Source organism: Fundulus heteroclitus, chromosome 13, assembly GCF_011125445.2.
Source record: "Fundulus heteroclitus isolate FHET01 chromosome 13, MU-UCD_Fhet_4.1, whole genome shotgun sequence".
NCBI classification, from domain to species: domain Eukaryota; kingdom Metazoa; phylum Chordata; class Actinopteri; order Cyprinodontiformes; family Fundulidae; genus Fundulus; species Fundulus heteroclitus.
In genome coordinates this window covers 4,918,852-4,937,994 of record NC_046373.1, presented here as the reverse complement: position 1 = coordinate 4,937,994, position 19,143 = coordinate 4,918,852, and the positions used below count along the sequence as shown (strand labels likewise).

At 42.4% G+C, this 19,143-nt stretch overlaps 2 protein-coding genes across 3 annotated transcripts in view; one reads left to right on the top strand and one right to left on the bottom strand.

The window, feature by feature from the left end:
• Positions 1–424: 424 nt before the first annotated feature.
• tert (telomerase reverse transcriptase) lies at positions 425–13,689 on the top strand. Of its 2 annotated transcripts, XM_012851379.3 has the most exons (16): positions 428–741; positions 1,654–2,944; positions 4,039–4,228; positions 4,318–4,471; positions 4,571–4,738; positions 4,990–5,151; positions 6,802–6,903; positions 6,993–7,078; positions 7,172–7,288; positions 7,389–7,460; positions 7,565–7,753; positions 9,962–10,088; positions 11,624–11,685; positions 12,007–12,131; positions 12,219–12,356; positions 13,575–13,689. In XM_012851379.3, the coding sequence occupies exons 1-16, from the start codon at positions 526–528 to the stop codon at positions 13,676–13,678; spliced, it is 3,303 nt and encodes a 1,100-aa protein (XP_012706833.2). In that variant the 5' UTR covers positions 428–525; the 3' UTR covers positions 13,679–13,689. The 2 variants fall into 2 exon arrangements, 1 of the variants encoding a protein (XP_012706833.2); XR_004932236.1 differs by lacking the exons at positions 12,219–12,356; positions 13,575–13,689 and having other exon boundaries at positions 425–741; positions 10,015–10,088; positions 12,007–12,071.
• A 319-nt stretch (positions 13,690–14,008) lies between these two features.
• Positions 14,009–19,143, bottom strand: part of slc6a18 (solute carrier family 6 member 18) — an 8,769-nt gene continuing 3,634 nt past the window's right edge. Inside the window, exons 5-12 of the mRNA XM_036144937.1 lie at positions 18,912–19,022; positions 18,700–18,812; positions 18,496–18,624; positions 18,255–18,411; positions 17,963–18,167; positions 17,718–17,877; positions 16,137–16,299; positions 14,009–14,944 (exon numbers count right to left, since the gene is read on the bottom strand). Coding sequence (XP_036000830.1) covers positions 14,738–14,944; positions 16,137–16,299; positions 17,718–17,877; positions 17,963–18,167; positions 18,255–18,411; positions 18,496–18,624; positions 18,700–18,812; positions 18,912–19,022 — 1,245 coding nt within the window. The 3' untranslated portion in view covers positions 14,009–14,737. The remainder of the gene's footprint in view (positions 14,945–16,136; positions 16,300–17,717; positions 17,878–17,962; positions 18,168–18,254; positions 18,412–18,495; positions 18,625–18,699; positions 18,813–18,911; positions 19,023–19,143) is intronic.

Sequence of the window (19,143 nt, the reverse complement as noted above, 5' to 3'; positions counted from 1 at the left end):
TTTTATTATACAAAAAATAAATGACAAAGATTATTTTTAAATACTTGCTGTTATTTCAATTATCTTGCCTATAGGGGTTGTCCTGAATTCAAGGTGCAACTAATAGAAGCTGTGAAACATGCTGGTAAAAGATTGAAGGCCCTGCCACTGTAAATAAATTAAATCTAAAATACAACCATCGTGCTTCTTAAAATGCGTTTTTACAGACATATTTTATTACAAAATCATTTTTTAAGCCATTGTGGGCCGTTCAAGTTTAAATTTCCGAATCGGAGGTCGGAATTTCGGACTCCGGAGGACAAATGGAACGCAGCACATGACAACAGACTCTTTCTCGTTAGCTATTGGTCAACCACCGTTGAAGTAAGGGACTTTGTGATTGGACGCGCGCATCAAAACTGAATTCTCATTGGCTAACGATGAGGCGGGCGGGTGATCCGAATGCCTCGACCCAGGAAGACGTTTGTATGCTAGCCAACATGTAGGTCGCTTCTAACGCGATTTTAGGTGGGCTCAGCTCAAGTCATGTCTGCGGCTGACATGTCGGCGGTGTTGGACATCCTCCGGTCTCTGTATCGGCACACGCAGACGCTGGAGGAGTTCGCCGACAGCATCGAGTTCAAGGAAGGAAAGAAGCTGGTACTGGTTGAGCAGTCAGACTCGAACCGCTTCAAGACCTTCGTCCGAGGAGTGTTTGTGTGCTTCGATAAGGAGCTACAGCAGGTCCCCAGCTGCAGCCAGGTAGCAAGAGGACACGAAACACCCCTTCATTAATTCCCTTTGAACCTTTTCCGCCATGTCACATTACAAGAACAGACTTTAATGCGTTTCATGTAGCTCATAATTACTATAGCTTAAGGGGTCTTCTGAACGCTCTTGGTTGCACTGGATTTTATTTACGGGTGTCAGAGTATGGAGGCGCGTGCAAATGCACTCTTTCCAGATTTTTATTTACTTTATTTATTTATTGCAAAACAATGCAAAAAAAAAAAAAGAATAGTAACAAAACCTCACTTGCAATAATTTGGGCTGGGCGATATGGCTTAAAGAAAATTAAGCCATATCTGATTTATTATACATAAAAACAAATTACAAAGATTATTTTTAAAAACTTGCTGTTATTTCAAGTATTTCGCCCAGGGGTTGTCTTGAATTCAAGGTGCAACTAATAGAAGCTTTGAAACATGCTGGTAAAACAAGACCGAAGGCCCTGCCACTGTAAATAAATAAATATAACAAGAATGTTTGTTGCTAGTGGTATTACACAATGAGCTAGTTTGGACTATACGTCTAAGAACAGGCTTCGCTTCACCTGTGTAACTTAATTTAAGTAAATTAATAAGCTAAAGTGCCTCTTAGGGTAATGAATAAACTTCATCTGTTTAGACATGTATAATTTTTTGTATATTTTGAGAATATATATTTTTTTGCCAAAACAATTTCCCCTTTCGGGACCAATATAGTGCAAATAGCCCAAGGAGTCCATATTTTTGTCAAACATTAAATCTTCATTAATTTGCAAGTTTGAAAAGGATTTATCAGATTATTGCAAGCAGGGTTGGGCAATTAATTGATTTATTCAGAGATGTGTTTATCTAGTTATTTGTTATTGTATTATTTTATTTCAATTATTATTCCTTTTATTTCTGGTAGATTTGCACCCTGCCAGAGCTCCTGGCTTTCGTTCTCAACGCCATGAAACGGAAAAGACGAAGAAACGTCCTCGCACACGGCTACAACCTGCTGGCCCTGGCGCAGGAGGACCAGGACGCCGACCACTTTAAATTACAGGGAGACCTGACTCTGAGTGCCGCCTACGTCCACGGCAGTGACCTGTGGAACAAGGTGACTTTACGCCTGGGCACCGACGTCATGCGGCACCTGCTGGAGAGCTGCTCCGTGTTCGTGGCGGTGCCCCCTTCGTGCGTTTTCCAGGTGTGTGGCGGCCCGGTGTACGACAGGGTGTCCACGAGCCCTGCCTCGAGTGGCTTTCGTCTTCAGCCTCCATTCAGGAGGCGCTGTGCTCCGTTCGGAAGAAATCGAAGGTCGCCGAGCGTCAGGGGAAGACGGCAGGTTGATAACCTGGCTGAAAGCAAGATGACGAGGAGACGAAAGGAAGGAGCGAATAAGAGGAAAAGAAAGAGGCGACCCGATCACCTGGAGGAGGGGGCGGCGCCTTCCTCGGGGAAGAGGAGGCGGTTGGCCAACGGAGAAAGGGATCAGGGACAAACGGTTGAGGAAAGCCAGGCCAGGTCTCCGGAACCAGCGGCGTCTGGGAAAAACGTGGAAAAGGGTGCGGCTGGGTTCAAACAGCCAGCTGAGGTGCCAGCCGCCGTGATCCCCTCGGAGGGCGGCCCCAGCTGGAGATCGGGGACTTTCCCCCCTTTGCCCCCCTCACAGTGTTTCATCCGGAACCTAGGATTCCTGTACGGCAACAGAGGCCTGCACAGCTTCCTTTTGAACAGGAAGAAAAAGAGTGCAGAGGGACCCCGGCGGTTACAGGGCGCAGACTTGGTCCGGATCGTCTTCTTCGAGGGTGTGACGTACTTAAACGGGTTGGAGAAGAAGCCGAAGAAGCTCCCCCGGAGGTTCTTCGGCATGGTTCCCCTCTTTAGTCGGCTGCTGCAGCAACACAGGAAGTGCCCCTACGGCAGGATTCTGCAGAGGATCTGCCCCTCACTCAAAGGTGGCGGCACAGGACCCGAGGAGCTGAACTCCCTTTTACCCAAACACTCTGCGCCCCATCGGGTCTACCTGTTCGTCAGGGCGTGCCTCTCTGCTGTGATCCCACGAGAGCTGTGGGGCTCGGACCACAACCGCGTTCATTTCTTCGCCAGAGCCAGAGGCTTCCTGCTCAACGGCAAGTTTGAGAGGCTGTCGCTGGCCGAGCTGATGTGGAACATGAAGGTGAACGACTGCGACTGGTTGAAGATCAGTAAAAGCGGTGAGTCGGACACACTTTCAGGTTTATTTATTTTTTTGGGTTGCTGTCAAAAGTTGAACCGAAAGCAGAAAACTTTCGGCTGGACCAGCCCCGATCGGTGACCACACTCAACAGAAGGGCTGGGCGATGCAGCTCAGACATAAAATCTCCAATTTTTATTTGACCAAATCCGATTAATCCGTTTTTATTTTTATTCTATATTACCTTTACCTTTTCGTGAAAACAAGTTTCTGAAATTATTTTGTAAGAACTTTTGACAACATCTCATCTGAAAGTTGACCCGAATTAAAAGTAGTTCTAAACTTTTTGAACATGCCAAAATCAAATGGTAGGCCCCGCCATAGCAAAAGATGAAACTATAACCCAAAATGTTTGCTGCTAGTGGGATTGCACGTCTCAAAACAGGCCTAACTTCACTTGCATAGCTTGAACTTTACTTAAAAAAAAAATAGGTTAATGAATAAATTAAAGTGCCTCCACTTAGGATCAAACAGTTTCCGTTTTAGAGTACATTGACAGTATATTTTCCTAAACATACCGATATAATTAAGAATATTTTATTTGTCACTGCGTGGCAAAATTTCTCATTGGCTACTCCAGTTCACATTACACATAAACGCAAAGTTTCATGGAAGCCCAAGAGAGTGCGTTGGCCAAGAAGTCTCAATTTGTGCGAAAATCAAATCTTTAGGAATTGTAAATTTGAATGACGATAAAATCGATTTCTTGCCCAACCCTACTTAACAGTCTGCACTTTGTTACTGAGGGAAGAAGCCTCGGTGTTCGCTGTTTTCACTGTTAGCTGGGGGATTCAAAATGAGATGTAGTTTAATTTTGATGTCTAAAAGCCGCTCTTTGGTTTCTGATGACGAGAAAGATGCTGTCCTAGAAACTGTTTTACAGCAACTGCTCTGCCACTGATCTTTGAAAGGATTGACCACTCACTTCAGGAAGGCCACAAAAGACATTTTTCATTTCATTCACAGTGCTGAAAGACTAAATCTGTAGTTGACGGTGTAAAGGACATCCTGAATTGGATTGTTGCGGGCTTTGTGTGTGTTTCTCACGTCCTGACCAGATCGTCTCGCCTGCAGGCCGGATCCCACCCAGCGAGCTTGCGTACCGGACGCAGATCCTGGGTCAGTTCCTGGCCTGGCTGCTGGACGGCTTCGTGGCGGGCCTCGTCCGAGCCTGCTTTTACGCCACGGAAAGCATGGGGCAGAAGAACGCCGTCAGGTTCTACCGACAGGACGTCTGGGCCAAACTTCAGGACTTGGCTTTCAAGTACACGCTGAGACAGACACCCGAGTTTGGGCACGGAACGGCACGCTTGAGCTGACCACAAACATGGGAAAACGTCTTTGTTTTCACAGAGGTCACCTCGCCAAAGGCCAGATGGAGGAGTTGTCTCCGGCGCAGGCGGCGTCTCTCCCCAAAGGCACCGTCATCTCCCGACTTCGCTTCATTCCCAAAACAGACGGCATGCGGCCCATCACACGAGTAGTAGGGACAGATCCCAAAACAAGGGTACGGTGACACTGTTGGGTACTTTACTGTAGTTTCTGGGGTTTTTATGTTTAACCACTGTGATCAGTAACAGCTTTGGTGACTTCATTTCTCCTCCAGATGTTCCGGGCTCGGGTGCGGGACTTGCTGGACTTGCTGAGGGTCTGTGTGCGCTCCACCCCGTCCCTCCTCGGCTCCACGGTGTGGGGGATGACGGATATTCACAAGGTGCTCTGCTCGCTGGCACCAGCCCAGAAAGACAAACCGCAGCAGCTCTACTTTGTTAAAGTGAGTCATGAAATCTGCCCTTTTTTGTTTTCTGTCAGGACCTTTTAAATAAGCGACATCCACAGATAAACAGATTCTAGTACCCTCTTGTTTTCACTTGATGTGGTGTAATGTTCGTTGCTGGTCTGACAGCCGGTGACCGCCTCGTTGTGTTCGATGTTTTTATGATGCAAAGCGCTTTGAAGCACCTTGTTACTGAAATGTGCGATACAAATAAACTTGGCTTGACTTTTTGTTTGTCTGTCTCCCAGGTGGATGTGAGTGGAGCCTACGAGAGCCTGCCACACAGCAAACTCATGGAGGTGATTGGTCAGGCCCTGTCCCCCATCCAGGATGAGCTCTTTACCGTCCGCTGCTATGCCAAGATCTGGGCCGATTCCTACGAGGGCCTGAAAAAGGCCTTTGTTAGACAGGTGCCGTTTGCATTAGGTTGGGATTTGTGTTTCATTATGAATTTTACATGGACAATGAATATCTTGAAAAAGAGAGAATATAATTCCGGTCTAAATAGGCGAAGAACATTGTCATTAGTTTGGATAACCTTAACTAAAGCTAAAGTTGAGTTCAAATGATAAACTGGTTTATTTTGTTCCCCTTGGTATCGGTTCAGAGGGCTTTCGTAGCTTCTTGTTTACAGACGGCTTCAGGTCAGATGTTGGCGTTCCTGAACGAATAACACTGTAATCAAGCTAGGGCGGCAGCTATCGATTACTTTGGTAATCGATTCATCTAAAAAGAAAATTAACATACCTTAATAAACAAGTCTTGAACTAAAGCACAAATGTTTATTGTACATTTTAAATGGCAGAAACATCAGTTTATTACTGGCGTTTGTGATTAACAGACTACACAAAGTTTTTTTTAGCGCCTGAACCAGGTGAAGTTTAAACTATGCCACTTGAGGAGTTCTGGATAGAGCATATTTACAGACAAAGAAGGGTTTTCATCTTAAATACAAAATGTATAGATTTTTTTGGACAGTCCTGGCTTAATTACTGCTCTGAGTGGGTTGTTCTTTCAGCAAATGACATATTTTGGAGTCTGTAGACTCCAGTTCACTATTCAATTACTAAATTAGTTGACGATTATTTAGAAAATCAATTAATCCGATTAATTGTTTCAGCCCCAATTCCAACCAATTTAGTCTTGCAGGTTGGCAGATTTTAGTAAAATAGATCTGTTGTTTCCTTTAATATACCGTTACATACATTGCTTTTACATGGTCTGACAGCATAAAAAAGTTCCTTGTTGTCCCAGTTCTTTTTTTTTTTTTTTTTTTTTTTGCACTGTCAGTCCTGTTAAGCTGTAAAGACATCTTTGTGCTTCATGTTTGCTTCATTATAATGAATAAAAGTGTCTGCATCATAGTCATTTAAAGGAATAGAAGGGTATATAGTAGCTTCTGCTCTACTACTTTATGCAGTCGTTTATCAGCTTAAGATCATTAAGATGAATAAAAAAAACAATCTTGATTCCTTTTACTAATTTGAATGAACCAAACATGTTGAATGTTGAAATAACTAGAAAAAAAAGCAATTGTTTTATCATGATCAGTTGTTTTTAATCTGCCCTTGCAGTTCTATTAAAACGGTCGGTGGTGATGCTGAGATATATTTATGAGCACAACTGTCAATGGAGAATATGCATGTGTTGCCTTGCTAAAGTATTCACACCCCATGAACTCTGTCAAATTCTGCCACAGCTGCAAAGTTTTATTCATCATAATTGGCTTTTAATGGATAGATCAATGCAAAATGATCTATAATTGTAAAGGTAAAATAAATATTGTTTTTAAATTATATTTTACTAAAATGTGAGTTTAAATAACATTCAGCTGAACTCTATTTATTAATTGTGTCACTTTTAAAGGCAAATTATAGATGGGATAAGTGCCCCATTATTTTTTTTTTTAGGGGGAAAAGTAAACATTTTTCCTTCCACTTTGGTCATGGTGAGATGAAAGCTTTCATCACTGTTGTTGATGCGTAATCTAAGCTAGTTGTGTGAACCTGCGATGGCCTGACCGTGTTTTTAAGACATTGCTGTCGCTTTTGTTGGCATAGGCAGGTTTTCTGGAGGACAACGTGGGGTCCACCAACACGAAGGGGTTTTTAATGTCGCTGCAGAAGACGGGAAAGGTCCACCATGCTATCCTTGTGGAACAGGTAATGCATAGATTGTCATTTTAAGCGCTGCGTGATGGGGTTTAAATACTTTTCCCCAACGCTTCTCGACTTATTTTATTTTTTTTCAGCATCTCGGCTCTAATCTCCGAGGCAGAGAAGCTGCACAGTTCTTCACCCAAATGCTAACGGGCAGCGTCGTTCAGTACGGAAAGAAGTAACCCCTGCTTCTCTTTCTGTTGAACGCCCTTGTGTGGTCTAACACCCGTTAATGCCCATTCCTAAACGCGGCCCCCCCCGTGCGTTGCAGGACGTACCGCCAGTGCCGAGGGATTCCTCAGGGATCGGTCGTGTCCAGCCTGCTCTGCTGTCTGTGTTACGGCCACATGGAGAACGTCCTGTTCAAAGACGTCACCGAAAACGGCGGGTACAGCGAACCGTCCCCCCTGGCAGGCCGCGTTGTGAGCCCCCACCTCCAGAAGAGGGCAGTGCTTCTGGAGCTTACGGTCCTCCTTTGTTCTCTGCAGGTGTCTGATGAGAATGGTGGATGACTTCCTCCTCGTTACTCCAGACCAACACAAGGCCCAAACCTTTCTGAAGTAAGACACATTGGAGAAACGTCCGTGTCACGCCTCGTTTCATGAAATATTGGTGTTAGATAGAGAAGTTATATGTATTTAGGCTTAGTTTACGCTGTGTGCAGGATCTTGCTGGCTGGAGTACCACAGTACGGCCTTGTGGTCAACCCACAGAAGGTGGTGGTCAACTTCCAGGTATCCGGAAGCGTGGGCTCCTGTCCCGGCATTCGCGTGCTGCCTCCCCACTGCCTCTTCCCGTGGTGCGGGCTGCTGCTGGACACCCACACCCTGGACGTCTATAAAGACTATTCAAGGTGAAACGTCTTGAAACATTCCCTCCAGATGATTCGGTTCAGGAGAAGTTATTGCACTTTTTGCCTTTCTTTATGGTTTCTTGTAAACCTGCTGCCGCCTTCCTCCATGTACTTTGTACCGGCTTGTAAACAACTCCCACGCTAGTATGGATGATTAATGTTCTGGCAAAGATATTTATACAACGTAACTTTGTCCAATTATTCTAATGCCGCAACCACAAACTAAACTGTGTTGTAGAGGTTTGGGGATTAAGCTACACAAAGCAGAACAAGAACGATGCATGAAAAATCAGAAAAGTGTGGCATTGATTACCAGTATGTTCTGTATAAAGCAACTTTGCCTTATAGTCTTTAGCAGGTATGTCTCCACTGACTTTCCACATGTACCGACTGAATTGAATCGTGATCAGTTTGGAAGACTTTGTAACAAATTCTCAGCTGGATTTGGGTCTTGACTTCAACTTTGGGTCATTTTAGCACATGGATATATTTTGATCTGAACCATTCTATGGTATCCCTGGCTGAATGTCTGAGGTAGTTGTGCTGTTGGAAGGTGAACCTCTGCACCAGTCTTATGTCTTTTGCACCCTCTAGCAGTTTTTTACCCCATCAATCTATTTTCACCATCAACTGTGACCAGTTTCCCTCCCCTTGGGAAGACTGACTGCCACCACCACAGCATGACGCTGCCACCACCATGTTTTCACAGTGGGGATGGTGTGTTCAGGTCTCAACACAGAAGACGACTCAGAGTGCAGACAGTGGATCCAGAGCTTTGTAGACTGGTGTCAGCAGAACCACCTCAGGTTAAATGCAGGGAAAACTAAGGAGCTGCTGGTGGACTTCAGCTGGTGCAGAAACACCCTATTGATACCTGAATAACATCCAGGGAACTGATTTTGAGATAGTGGGCTCTTATCACCTGAACAATAAACTGGACTGGAGTCATAACACTGATGCTCTTAACAGGAAGCCTCAGAGCAGACTCTACCTGCTGAGGAGGCTGAGGTCATCTGGAGAGCAGGGGACATTTAACTCTGTAGTGGCATCAGCCATCTTCTATGGTCTGTTGGAGCAGCAGCTGATCTGTAGCTGAGAGGATGAGGCTGGATAAACTCATTAGGAGGTCCAGTTCTGTCCTGGGATGCCCCCTGGACCCGGTGTAGGAGGTGGAAGGCAGAAGGATTGTTAGGAAAAACCACATCACTGATGGTCAATGTCTCCTACCCCGTGCATGGAGCTGCTTTTAGTGGAAGACTGCTGCACCCTAGATGCTCAAAGGAGCGCTTCTGCGGGTCCTTCATCCCATCTGCTGTTAGATTTTATAACTGGTTCTGATTAGGAATCTTTTCCACTGTCTCTCAGATGCTAATGTCCATGTGCACACGCTTTAGCCCCTCTGGGATGTTTGTACAATCATGTTATTCATATTAATCTGGTGTGTTTTTGACACTGTTATGCCCAAATTTCCCCATCGTGGGACTATAAAGGCATTTCTTATCTGATCTTATCTTATTTTTCTTCTCCAAACGTTCTGCATGTCAGCCAAAAATTTCTGTTTAGCCATGTCCCCTGCATGCCTTGTGGCAAACTTTGCATGGGAGGTCTCATGTCTTTCTTCTTGCAACTCCTCCATGAGAAAGAGGGGTGGAGTATCCAACTAGCTGTCCTGCTGACTGCTTCTCCCACCTGAGCTGTGGATCTCTGCAGCTCATGATTTACTGCAGGGCTCTTGAACTGCTTCCCTGATAGATGCTGTCTGTACCCTCCCTCTCAGTTTAGGTGGACAGCCATGTCCTGGTTGGTTTGCAGTCATGTCATTCTCTATTTTCACTTGATGGATTAAGCAGAGCTCTGCATATGTTCAAAGCCTGGAATTTTGTTTTATAACCTAACTCTGCTTTAAACTTTTCCACAGCGTTCTCCCTGACCTGTCTGCTCGTGATCCTTTGTTTTCATGATGCGCTTTGTTCGCTACCGTTCACTATCAAACCTCTGAGGCTCTGATAGGACCGCTGTATTCACACACAGGGTGACTCTTTACATATTAGGTGATTTTTATTTTTTATTTTTGTTTTATAAATAAAGTGATTACACTGGATTTAATTCCAGGTATTCAAGAGAAAGGCCTGAGTACAAATCCATGGAGCATATTCAGATTGTGCGCTGCTTTGTTGCTTTGTTCAAGTTTAGTTTTCTGTCTTGCAGCTACGCCGGCCTCTCGCTGCGATACTCCCTCACTCTGGGTTCTTTCCATTCAGCTGGACAGCAAATGAAGAAGAAGTTGATGGCCATCCTCAGACTCAAATGCCATGCCCTCTTCCTGGACTTGAAGGTTGGAAAAGAAAGAATCCTTGAAAACTTGTTTTGAATATTAACTTCGTTTCCTACTCTAATGATGGATGCTGGAGGAATCTACAATTAGTAAAAAAGGCCCCATCAAAGTTAGATCTTGTGTGTAGAAGTCTACTATTGGGTTGAGTAGTTGTCTTGATATCGGAAGATTGTGGGTTCAATTCCAGCTTTCCCCTGTCACATGTCAGTGTGCCCCTGGACAAGGCACTAGACAAACGCTGCATAAATTCAGTCCATGTGCCGTTAAATGTTTTCAACATGGTCCCAGATACACGTTAGATTATTCATACATGCATACATGAATTGGTCATCTTATTGTGGGATGGTGGAGGTAACCGGGTACAGAGGGAACATATTTGTTTTTACTTAGTTTTTATTGATGTTTTATTGATGTTTGTTTTAATCTGACTGCCTCTGTAGCACTTAGAGGTATGGATGTAAAGTGCATTACAAATAAAAACAATTATTATTTATCCTGTATGGCAGGGAAGCTTCCCGGCTTGTTCCTGGGGATCTCATTCTTGTTTTTAGACCAGAGGGGCTCTGTAGCTTATTCAGTTTTATTCCATTTTATTCCAAAGTTCTCCACAGATCCCTTCTTGTTTTTTTGTTTTACAACATAATAAAATCAAATTAATGTCAGAAATGGGAAAAGATTGGTTACTGCTGACCAAAGTAAAAAAAAAAAAATAATAATAATAATAATGATTTTTCCTTTTTTTTTTTTCTTTTTTATTACTGAAATTGTACCAAACAGTGATTTCTGTGTACTGTTACAGTGTTAAGTGTTAATTTATTTTGCTTTATTGCAGACCTAGAGTTTAGATAACGAGGAGTGCAGTCCAGGCAGTTTTTCGCAATTTCGTACCTCGAAATCCCAAAAATGATACATTTGCAATATATTGTAGAGCCCTGCTTGAGATCTTGTCCATGAACACCACAAACACATTCTGTAACAAGAAGCAGCCCTAGTGGAGTCTAAACCTGCTCTGGAAACGGGACACAGCTCTTATTTTAGTTCTAAAAGGACCAGATAGTGCTTCAAAAGCAACCTCAGCACCCCTTTATCCCTGCAGCACCCACTACAAACTATCATTGCTCTAATGACACCTCAGCTTCAGATCTAGTACGTAGTTCCACATCCTGGACAAAAGCAGCAGTTTTCCCCCTAATCTGTGGTCCAACAATTGGCCAAACCTCATACATACCCAACCAAATTTGGATAACGTATGTGTAGGTATAACGTAAGTGCGGTCAGGTGTGAGACTCTTAGACCGGACCTGTCCATGTGTTTTTAGAGAGCGCTGGACTGGTTTTCCCTTTAGCCAGACCTACATAAATGGTCATCAGTGGGTTCTATCACAGGACTTATCAAGCATTTATACAAAGCAGTTTGACAGTAATGGAACAGAAAATGTAGAATATACAGCAAAAATATACATGTATGTATAATAAAAAAAACTGTTTGCTTTCATGCTTTAAAACAATAACGCATTAATTAACTTGTCCTTTTAGACTAATTCCCTTGAAGCTGTCTACAGGAACATCTACAAGCTGGTGCTGCTGCATGCATGCAGGTAAACGGGAAACTTATAGTGACTGTTTTTTCTGCTTTATTGTTCTGTTGTTGTTGTTTTTTTTACCCCCCATTGCTGACACAGGCCCACCATGTCAGGATACCTGGATGATAAACATGTCCAGGAGAACATGCCTCGATCATGTTTATCCGTGTGAACGCCCTAACCTTGACCAAATAGCCCTGTCAAGATAACGTAGTCGTTAAGCCGAACATATCGGTGTCAGTCAATATCTGTTCTGAACTAGATAATTAATAGTTCAGCTTGTCATGCACAGACCATTCTTATCTGAAGGTGCTTTTTTTTTCTTTCCCGCTCCAGGTTTCATGTATGTGCCCAGAGTTTGCCCTTTGGTCAAACAGTTGCTAAGAATCCACGTTACTTCCTGCAGATGATATGGGACATGGCTCAGTATGGCAATAAGCTCATCAGGTCCAGCAACAAGGGTAACATTTCCCCACAAAAACCTGCCAAAAGCATCCTGTTGGGAATTCCTTTTCAAAGTTTCGTCTTTGTTTTTGTTTTCTCTTCAGGGCTAATTTTAGGCGGCAAAGCCCAAACGGGCGTTGTGCAATACGAGGCAGTGGAGCTGCTCTTCTGTCTGAGCTTCCTGCTGGTGCTCTCACAACACCGTCAGCTCTATAAGGATCTGCTGACGCACCTGCACAAACGTTTGTACCCACGCAGAGGGATTTTAGAGAAAACGATTGCCCTTAATGTTTTAGCCTTTTGCATAAACACAGCGATAGCAGTGTAAGAATTTGGCCCGTGTTGCTTGTTTTATACGTTTTAATACGACTTAAGAGAACGGATTAGGAAAGCTATGGAAACAGTTGAGCAGTTTCTGATTGATTGGTTCTCTGATAGTTCTGTCGTTAAATTGTCCTAGTAAAAGTAGAAACAAATCAGTCAGATATAACTTTAGATATTGTTTTTAACAGTAACAAGAACTTTTCCTCCATGTATTAGCTACCGCTAATAGCTACAGTCATCGCGTAAAATGGTTTTTGGCACTTTTGCCAAGTCTGGAGGGTTTTTATTTCTCTTTCTAGAGTCGTTTGTAAATACTGTGAGTTGTGTTTTTTGGCCCCCCATCTTCATTAATCAGTCCATTTTGTCCAATCTACACTCAACAAAAATATAAACGCAACACTTTAGGTTTTGCTCCCATTTTTTATGAGATGAACTCAAACATCTAAAACTTTTTCCACATACACAATATCACCATTTCCCTCAAATATATTTCACAAACCAGTCTAAATCTGTGATAGTGAGCACCTCTCCTTTGCTGAGATAATCCATCCCACCTCACAGGTGTGCCATATCAAGATGCTGATTAGAAACCATGATTAGTGCACAGGTGTGCCTTAGGCTGCCCACAATAATAGGCCACTATAAAAGGTGCAGATTGTAAGTATGTCATACTGAGTCCTCAGTGTCAATGAGTTATCTCTTGTTTCCCAGTAGCTGCTTCCTGCAGCTCCAGCATCTGTAATCTTTTAATCTTTAACAGCATTTGGGCAACTTTTTCTTTTAATTCATTGAACTAAATCCATAAAGGAACACACTTAGCTTCTTGTCCGAGGACTTTAATTTAATCCAACATTACATTTGCGAAAACTGTGTTTTTACATTTTTTTAACAAAATTTCATCTTCATTTTTTTCCTCAATTCTCAGCTCTTAAACATTGTTTTCACGTATAAACAAAAAAATTATCACATGTATTCAGCAGGAGTAATCCAGGGTAAAATATCAAAATACCAGTTTCTATATAAACTTGAGTTCCTTTTATTAATTTTTTCTAATTGTATTGCTTTGATGGTTTAATTGTATAACTGTATGCTTAAAAAAAAAGCTTTCTGATCCTCCGATCTCCTCTACCTGACAGGGAAGCGCAGTCTGGAGCGACAGCTGGGGGATTTAAGGCTAGCCAGGGTTCGTCAGGCCTCCAACCCGAGGACCCCCAAGGACTTCTTGGCCATCCAAATGTAAACCATCGTGTAGATCCATTTAGAGCTCCAGCCATTATTTCCTTAAAGTTTCATACTCTCAGAAATGTTTATGGTTTCACCAATCATTATTGGATAGTTGGGCAGTGGGACCTTTATACTGAAACAGATGGGATTTCTAGGAACTGGTGTTTTATATACTTGTCAGCAAACCAAAGATGTTATGTTTGTATGTTCAACATACCGAGAAAAACAGACCTTATACCCCTCTGGTATAAAACATTTAAGAGATAAAACTCCATCATAAACAGCACTATAAAACAACAACATGCAAAGCTGTAAAGATAAATATTTAAACACCACCTGGCTACCATACAAGTCAAGGGGGTTTGGTTTATTTGAGGTGGTAGTTTTCCACATAGAAAACATGACGTCACTGGAGATATAGTGAGGATAACTAGCTTCTGATTGTTCTTTTGTGCTAATTTCTTAATATTTCCAGATCTCCAATAAAGTTTTTGACATTTGCAGTCACAAAAGTGTATTGCTAATATCTGTTTTGCAAATAATAGAATCTGTTTCAGAACATGATTTTACACAAAGGATGATACATTTCATTTTTAAATAAAAAGTCTTTTTAAGTGTAGAAATATTTTTCTTCTTTACTCGTCCAGTTTAAATGTGTCTTCATAATCAAATTAATGCCACATATCCGAAAATATCCGGTAATTGGTAGAAACCCTCTTCTGTGCTAATGAAGCAGTAGCACAGGAACTTTGTCCGTCATTTGAACCAGGGATATCAAAAGTGCGGCCCGGGGGCCTTTTGTGGCCCTCAGAATGATTTTCTGCAGCCAACCCTTTACCACAACTACAGAATGGCATAAATCTGATTTGCCAATATAGGTTCTGGATTCAGATAGAAAAATCTGACTACTATTGATGTTTCATTTAAAAGCATATTTATCTTATTGTGTAAGAATTGGGGGCTGGATTGTTGTTGCAATGTTAATAAAGATGATCAAAATGTTGTGGTCCCCAGAGTACTTTCAACTTTGCCCCCATGGCAAAAAGTTTGGACGCCCCTTGCTTTAAACTCTGTGTTACCGCTCTTCCCGTGTTTCGATCTCAAAGGCTTCATTGTTGTGGGAGTTTAAGGAAACTTGGTTAGAAGACCCTTTGATTCCACAGCAGATCAGTTTGTAGAGAGCCACCAGGGGGATGGAAACAACAGGCATAACAATGAGGAGGACGATTATGCCAAACACCCAGTCTGGATAGGGCTTCCTCTCAGTTTCAGGGAATAATTCCTGAAGAAAAAGAAATGTAAAAGTTTATAGAAATTAAAAGGTATTTTTGTTGTAAAATAAAGACATATTGCTCTGAAGAGCTTTCAGTTTAAACAATTGAACCAAGATATACATTCATTTCCATCATTAATCATAATCGTTATTGGGGTTAGACTGAAATATAAATACAAACCTAAAACATCACTAAATTAATATTTGATTTTATTTCAATCTGACTTTCTTCTGAAAATAAGAGCTGTGTTGCTCATTGCAGTCTGCTAAAATTAAATTTAGTTCAATTTGTATAGTGGCAGTTCACAACGGACGTCATCTTGACTCACTCTACAAAGTCAGTTTAATCAAATACAGATTTGTTGAATAGTTTTCCACCTTAGAAAACCCAGCTGATTGCTTTGTCATTGACATGCAGCATTGAGTTGTGCATTAGCATGTAGCAACAATGGACAGTTGCCTGCGTTACGTCGCTGATTTTGTAGCTCTCATCCTGAGCATGTATGTAGTGACAGTGGAGAGGAAAACTCTCATTTAACAGGAAGAAACCTCCAGCCAGTGGTGGGCACCAGGACAAGAGTGTCTTTCTTAAAAAAATGCTTAGCCAAGTTTGAGCCCACTCTGGTCTGATTTGTTATGAAATTTAAAATTAACAAAAATAACAGGCTTGATAAAGGAGAAATTCTTTCCATTGTCCCAAGCATTTTAGGAAAATTTAGAGTCCCTTGTGGTTCCCCCAAAGCTTATGGGAATACATATTTCACCTGGTGAGCAGGTGTTACTGTGCTTGATTGGCCAAACTGACCTAAACCCCACAGGGAATCAATGAAGTACTGTCAAGCGGAAGATGAAACACTATAACCAACAATGCAGACGACGTGATGGCTTCTATCAAAGCAACCTGGGCTTCTATTACACCTTAGCAGAACCACAGGCTGTCTAACCAAGCATTGCGTTCATATAGTGTACAGTACATAGACTTACTCCTCTGCTCTGAAGGCTGACATTTCTGGGAAAATATTAATATAAAAATATGTTTATATTTTCCTCAAACTGAATTTTGGTAAGTCACAGTCATCAACATGAACAGAAAGAAACAATATGTAGAATATATCACCTTGTATACCTTGCCTAAAAAGTATAATTATAATGTAATACCAAATGATAATATTCTAACAGTCTTATCAGTTGATTTGCTTACATAGTCTGGATTCCATGCAGGGTAGGCCGGGTAGTCCTTGGCTTGGAGAGCAACGTAAGCAACAAAAACCACCAGGAGCATTAATGGACTAATCACCATCCAGCAGGCCTTCCAGTAGATGTTGGGCTTCCTCCCAGTCATGAAGTAAATGTCTTCACTAAATCTGTCAGGTGGAGAAATATGGAAAACACGGATTATGTACTTGGCACAAAAGTAGGCAAATCTGTGTTTAGTTGATTATTTCCTCCTGAACATTGCTTTCTGGCATCGATTTCCTATATTGGTTTCCCGTTAAATGTTATCACATAAGGAAAATGTGTTTCGGGGTTGAGCCACAAAATGTATGTGGCTCGCCCATGTAAAACTTGCCAATCCTCTTTATCAATGTATAAAAGCTTTTTGGTAGGGTGTGGGTCCCAAATACCACCTCCAGGATGTGGTGTGGAGCACAGGGAAATGGCCTGCTTGTGTTCCTGACCTCAACCTCATGGATACCACCTGTGGTATCAGCTTGGGTGTTGCTTTTCATGCCAGTGGGACCAACACAGCCACACTGACTGACTTGTGAGAAATGTTGATCCAAGAGCTGGTGACCAGCAGAAGGAGGAGGTGCAGGACTGTTGTAGAAGTGTAGAGAATCTCCCACACACACTGAGGCTGTTTGTGAAATTAAAGCTATAGTTGGTAATACTTTTTGTTATACTGGGTCAAATGGTCCTTCCATCCTGACAGTAATAAACAAATTATCGTTTCAGAAAAATTAGTTTAAAAATGTGATCTCTGTGAGAGCTGCAGGCCTGTAAAACTCTGACCATTCCCCAAATTGGTCTGGGATTGGTCAGAGTGTTGGTCCTGCTCTTGCCTTATCTATTGGTTGGCCCACATGCCAGTCATTCTGTCTCGATCACGTAACAGCAGTATCTGTGCTCGTTCCTTGTTAGCTTCCGCTTTCTGGCTGCCATGCACACGTCTAGTGTTTATGTTTCCGGTTAGCTTAGCGGTTAGCTTCGGTGTTAGCAGTTCATTGTAGCTCCACTGCTCTTACTGTATACTTTGAGCATGGCTGAGAGTCGCAAGAAGCGAACCGCGTAGCAGTTTATGAGAAGAAGAGATGGCCTCAGTAGAAAGAAATAAGACCAGAGTGGATTTGGGCGATTTTTTTTTTTTTTTTTTTTTTTCACGCAATCCCCCTGAAGAGCAGGTAAGACAGTCTTGCACATGCTCAGTTTTTCAAAAAGGGACTTGGGGAAACTTCTGGAAAAATTGACGACTTCACCTTTTAGAAAGCTGTTGCATTACTGTTTTTTGTCTTGTTTCTTTAAAGTTAAATCATCTGATCCAAAAAGCAACAATAAACAAGAACAATGAGTGGAATAATCTTTTTGGCACTGAGTTCAAACCAGCTCAGCCCAAAAATGCAATTTCCTTGCAAATGTTTCGTAGAGATACCACTAATCAGGCCTTCCATTAAATAAAGCACTGCTGCAACAAAGAAAAACAGAATGAAACTCCATTTTATCAAAATGTGTGTAATTGTGCGACATTTGTAAATGTTTTTTGTGAACGAAGAGAAGTCCTTACTGTTTCATTCCTCGGATATAAACGACTCCAACAATCTCAAAAAAGGCGATGATGAGTAAAGGTACAGAGCCCACATAGCTGTTAAAGATCTCCACCCAGTAGTTCCCAGAGCCCATGGTAAAGATGAGGCTAACCAAGAATGATAGCAAACAGACGGCCGCTAAAGAAGCAAGAAAAAATATAATTTAGAGAAAGAATCCATGTCCTTTATTAAACAAATTGCTTACAGGCTGGATTACATGTACCTGTTGTGATTTCATGAGGGATCCACTTGGGGATTAGTTTGAGCTCACGGAGGGGTGTGATGACTCCCTCTATGTTGCCAAACATGGAAGATAGACCCAAGCTGAAGAGCATTATGAAGAACAATATGGCCCAGACCTGGGACCCGGGCATCTCTAAGACTGCCTCTGTGAATACAATAAAGGCCAGGCCCGTTCCTGAAGCACTCTTGGGGAGGGAGATTAAAGTTAGGCAAGAGAAAATGCTTAAAAACCATGTATAAAAAGCAAAGGAAAAGGAGGGCTACAAAAGTACCTGATCAAGAAAGGTTTGTAGGTCACAGACCCTTAGGGGCAAAGAGGATATCTCCCCTGGATGTGTCCTGTTCAGATGATCGAACCACTGGTCATAGTTTTCAAGGGTCACGTTTTGGTCTGCAATGTCAAAGTGGTTGGTCAGAGTCAGGATGTTTCTGCGGAAGAGATTCAGCAAATCATTACTTCAGCTTCTACTGGACCAGACTTCAGGGCAATCGCAGACATCCACGCTAACATACTCTTGTTGGCAGTTGTTGAAGGCGCTCGTGGCTTTAAATCCCAGTATGGAAAAAATGGGAATGGATGCGTAGAGGGACGTGGCACTGTTTGTTATTCCCACAACAACGGCATCCCTCTCACAGTCGTTTCTAAAAGACAAAAGAAGAAGAAATGATGCAGAGGTTTATAATCACCCCAACTTGATCAGGTGCTTCACGCCTCACCTCTCTGGATTATAGCTGGAGAATGCGATGAGACCTCCGAATGCCACAGAAAGAGAGAAGAAGATCTGGGTTGCAGCATCTAACCAAACCTGGGGGTTCTTAAGGATTTCCCACTGCAACATGGATGGAGCACAACAATTTTATCTCATCTGTTTTTTTGTTTGTTTTTGTACAGGAAACAAGACATGACCTGATATCAGATGGAAACTCACGTCAGGAGTGAAGAGATACATCAGCCCATCAGTAGCTCCAGGCAGAGTGAGGCCGCGGATCAGGAATATGGTCAGGACCAAGTAAGGGAATGTGGCTGTCACATAAACGGCCTGAAAAAAGTTCAAAACAATTTGATGAGAGATTCTGATTATTGTTTAAACTGGAGTTAGTTGTGCATTTTTCAGCAATAGGCATGGAACGGTGTGATATAATTGTGGTTTTATCGCCTTA

What these genes read in the sequence shown, in the direction of transcription:
- tert (XM_012851379.3), top strand. Translation starts at nt 526, where the DNA reads ATGTCTGCGGCTGACATGTCGGCGGTGTTGGACATCCTCCGGTCTCTG. An exon ending in AAAAGGCCTTTGTTAGACAG is followed by an intron (nt 5,152 to 6,801) that starts GTGCCGTTTGCA and finishes TTGTTGGCATAG; the next exon opens with GCAGGTTTTCTGGAGGACAA. An exon ending in AAGGCCCAAACCTTTCTGAA is followed by an intron (nt 7,461 to 7,564) that starts GTAAGACACATT and finishes CGCTGTGTGCAG; the next exon opens with GATCTTGCTGGCTGGAGTAC.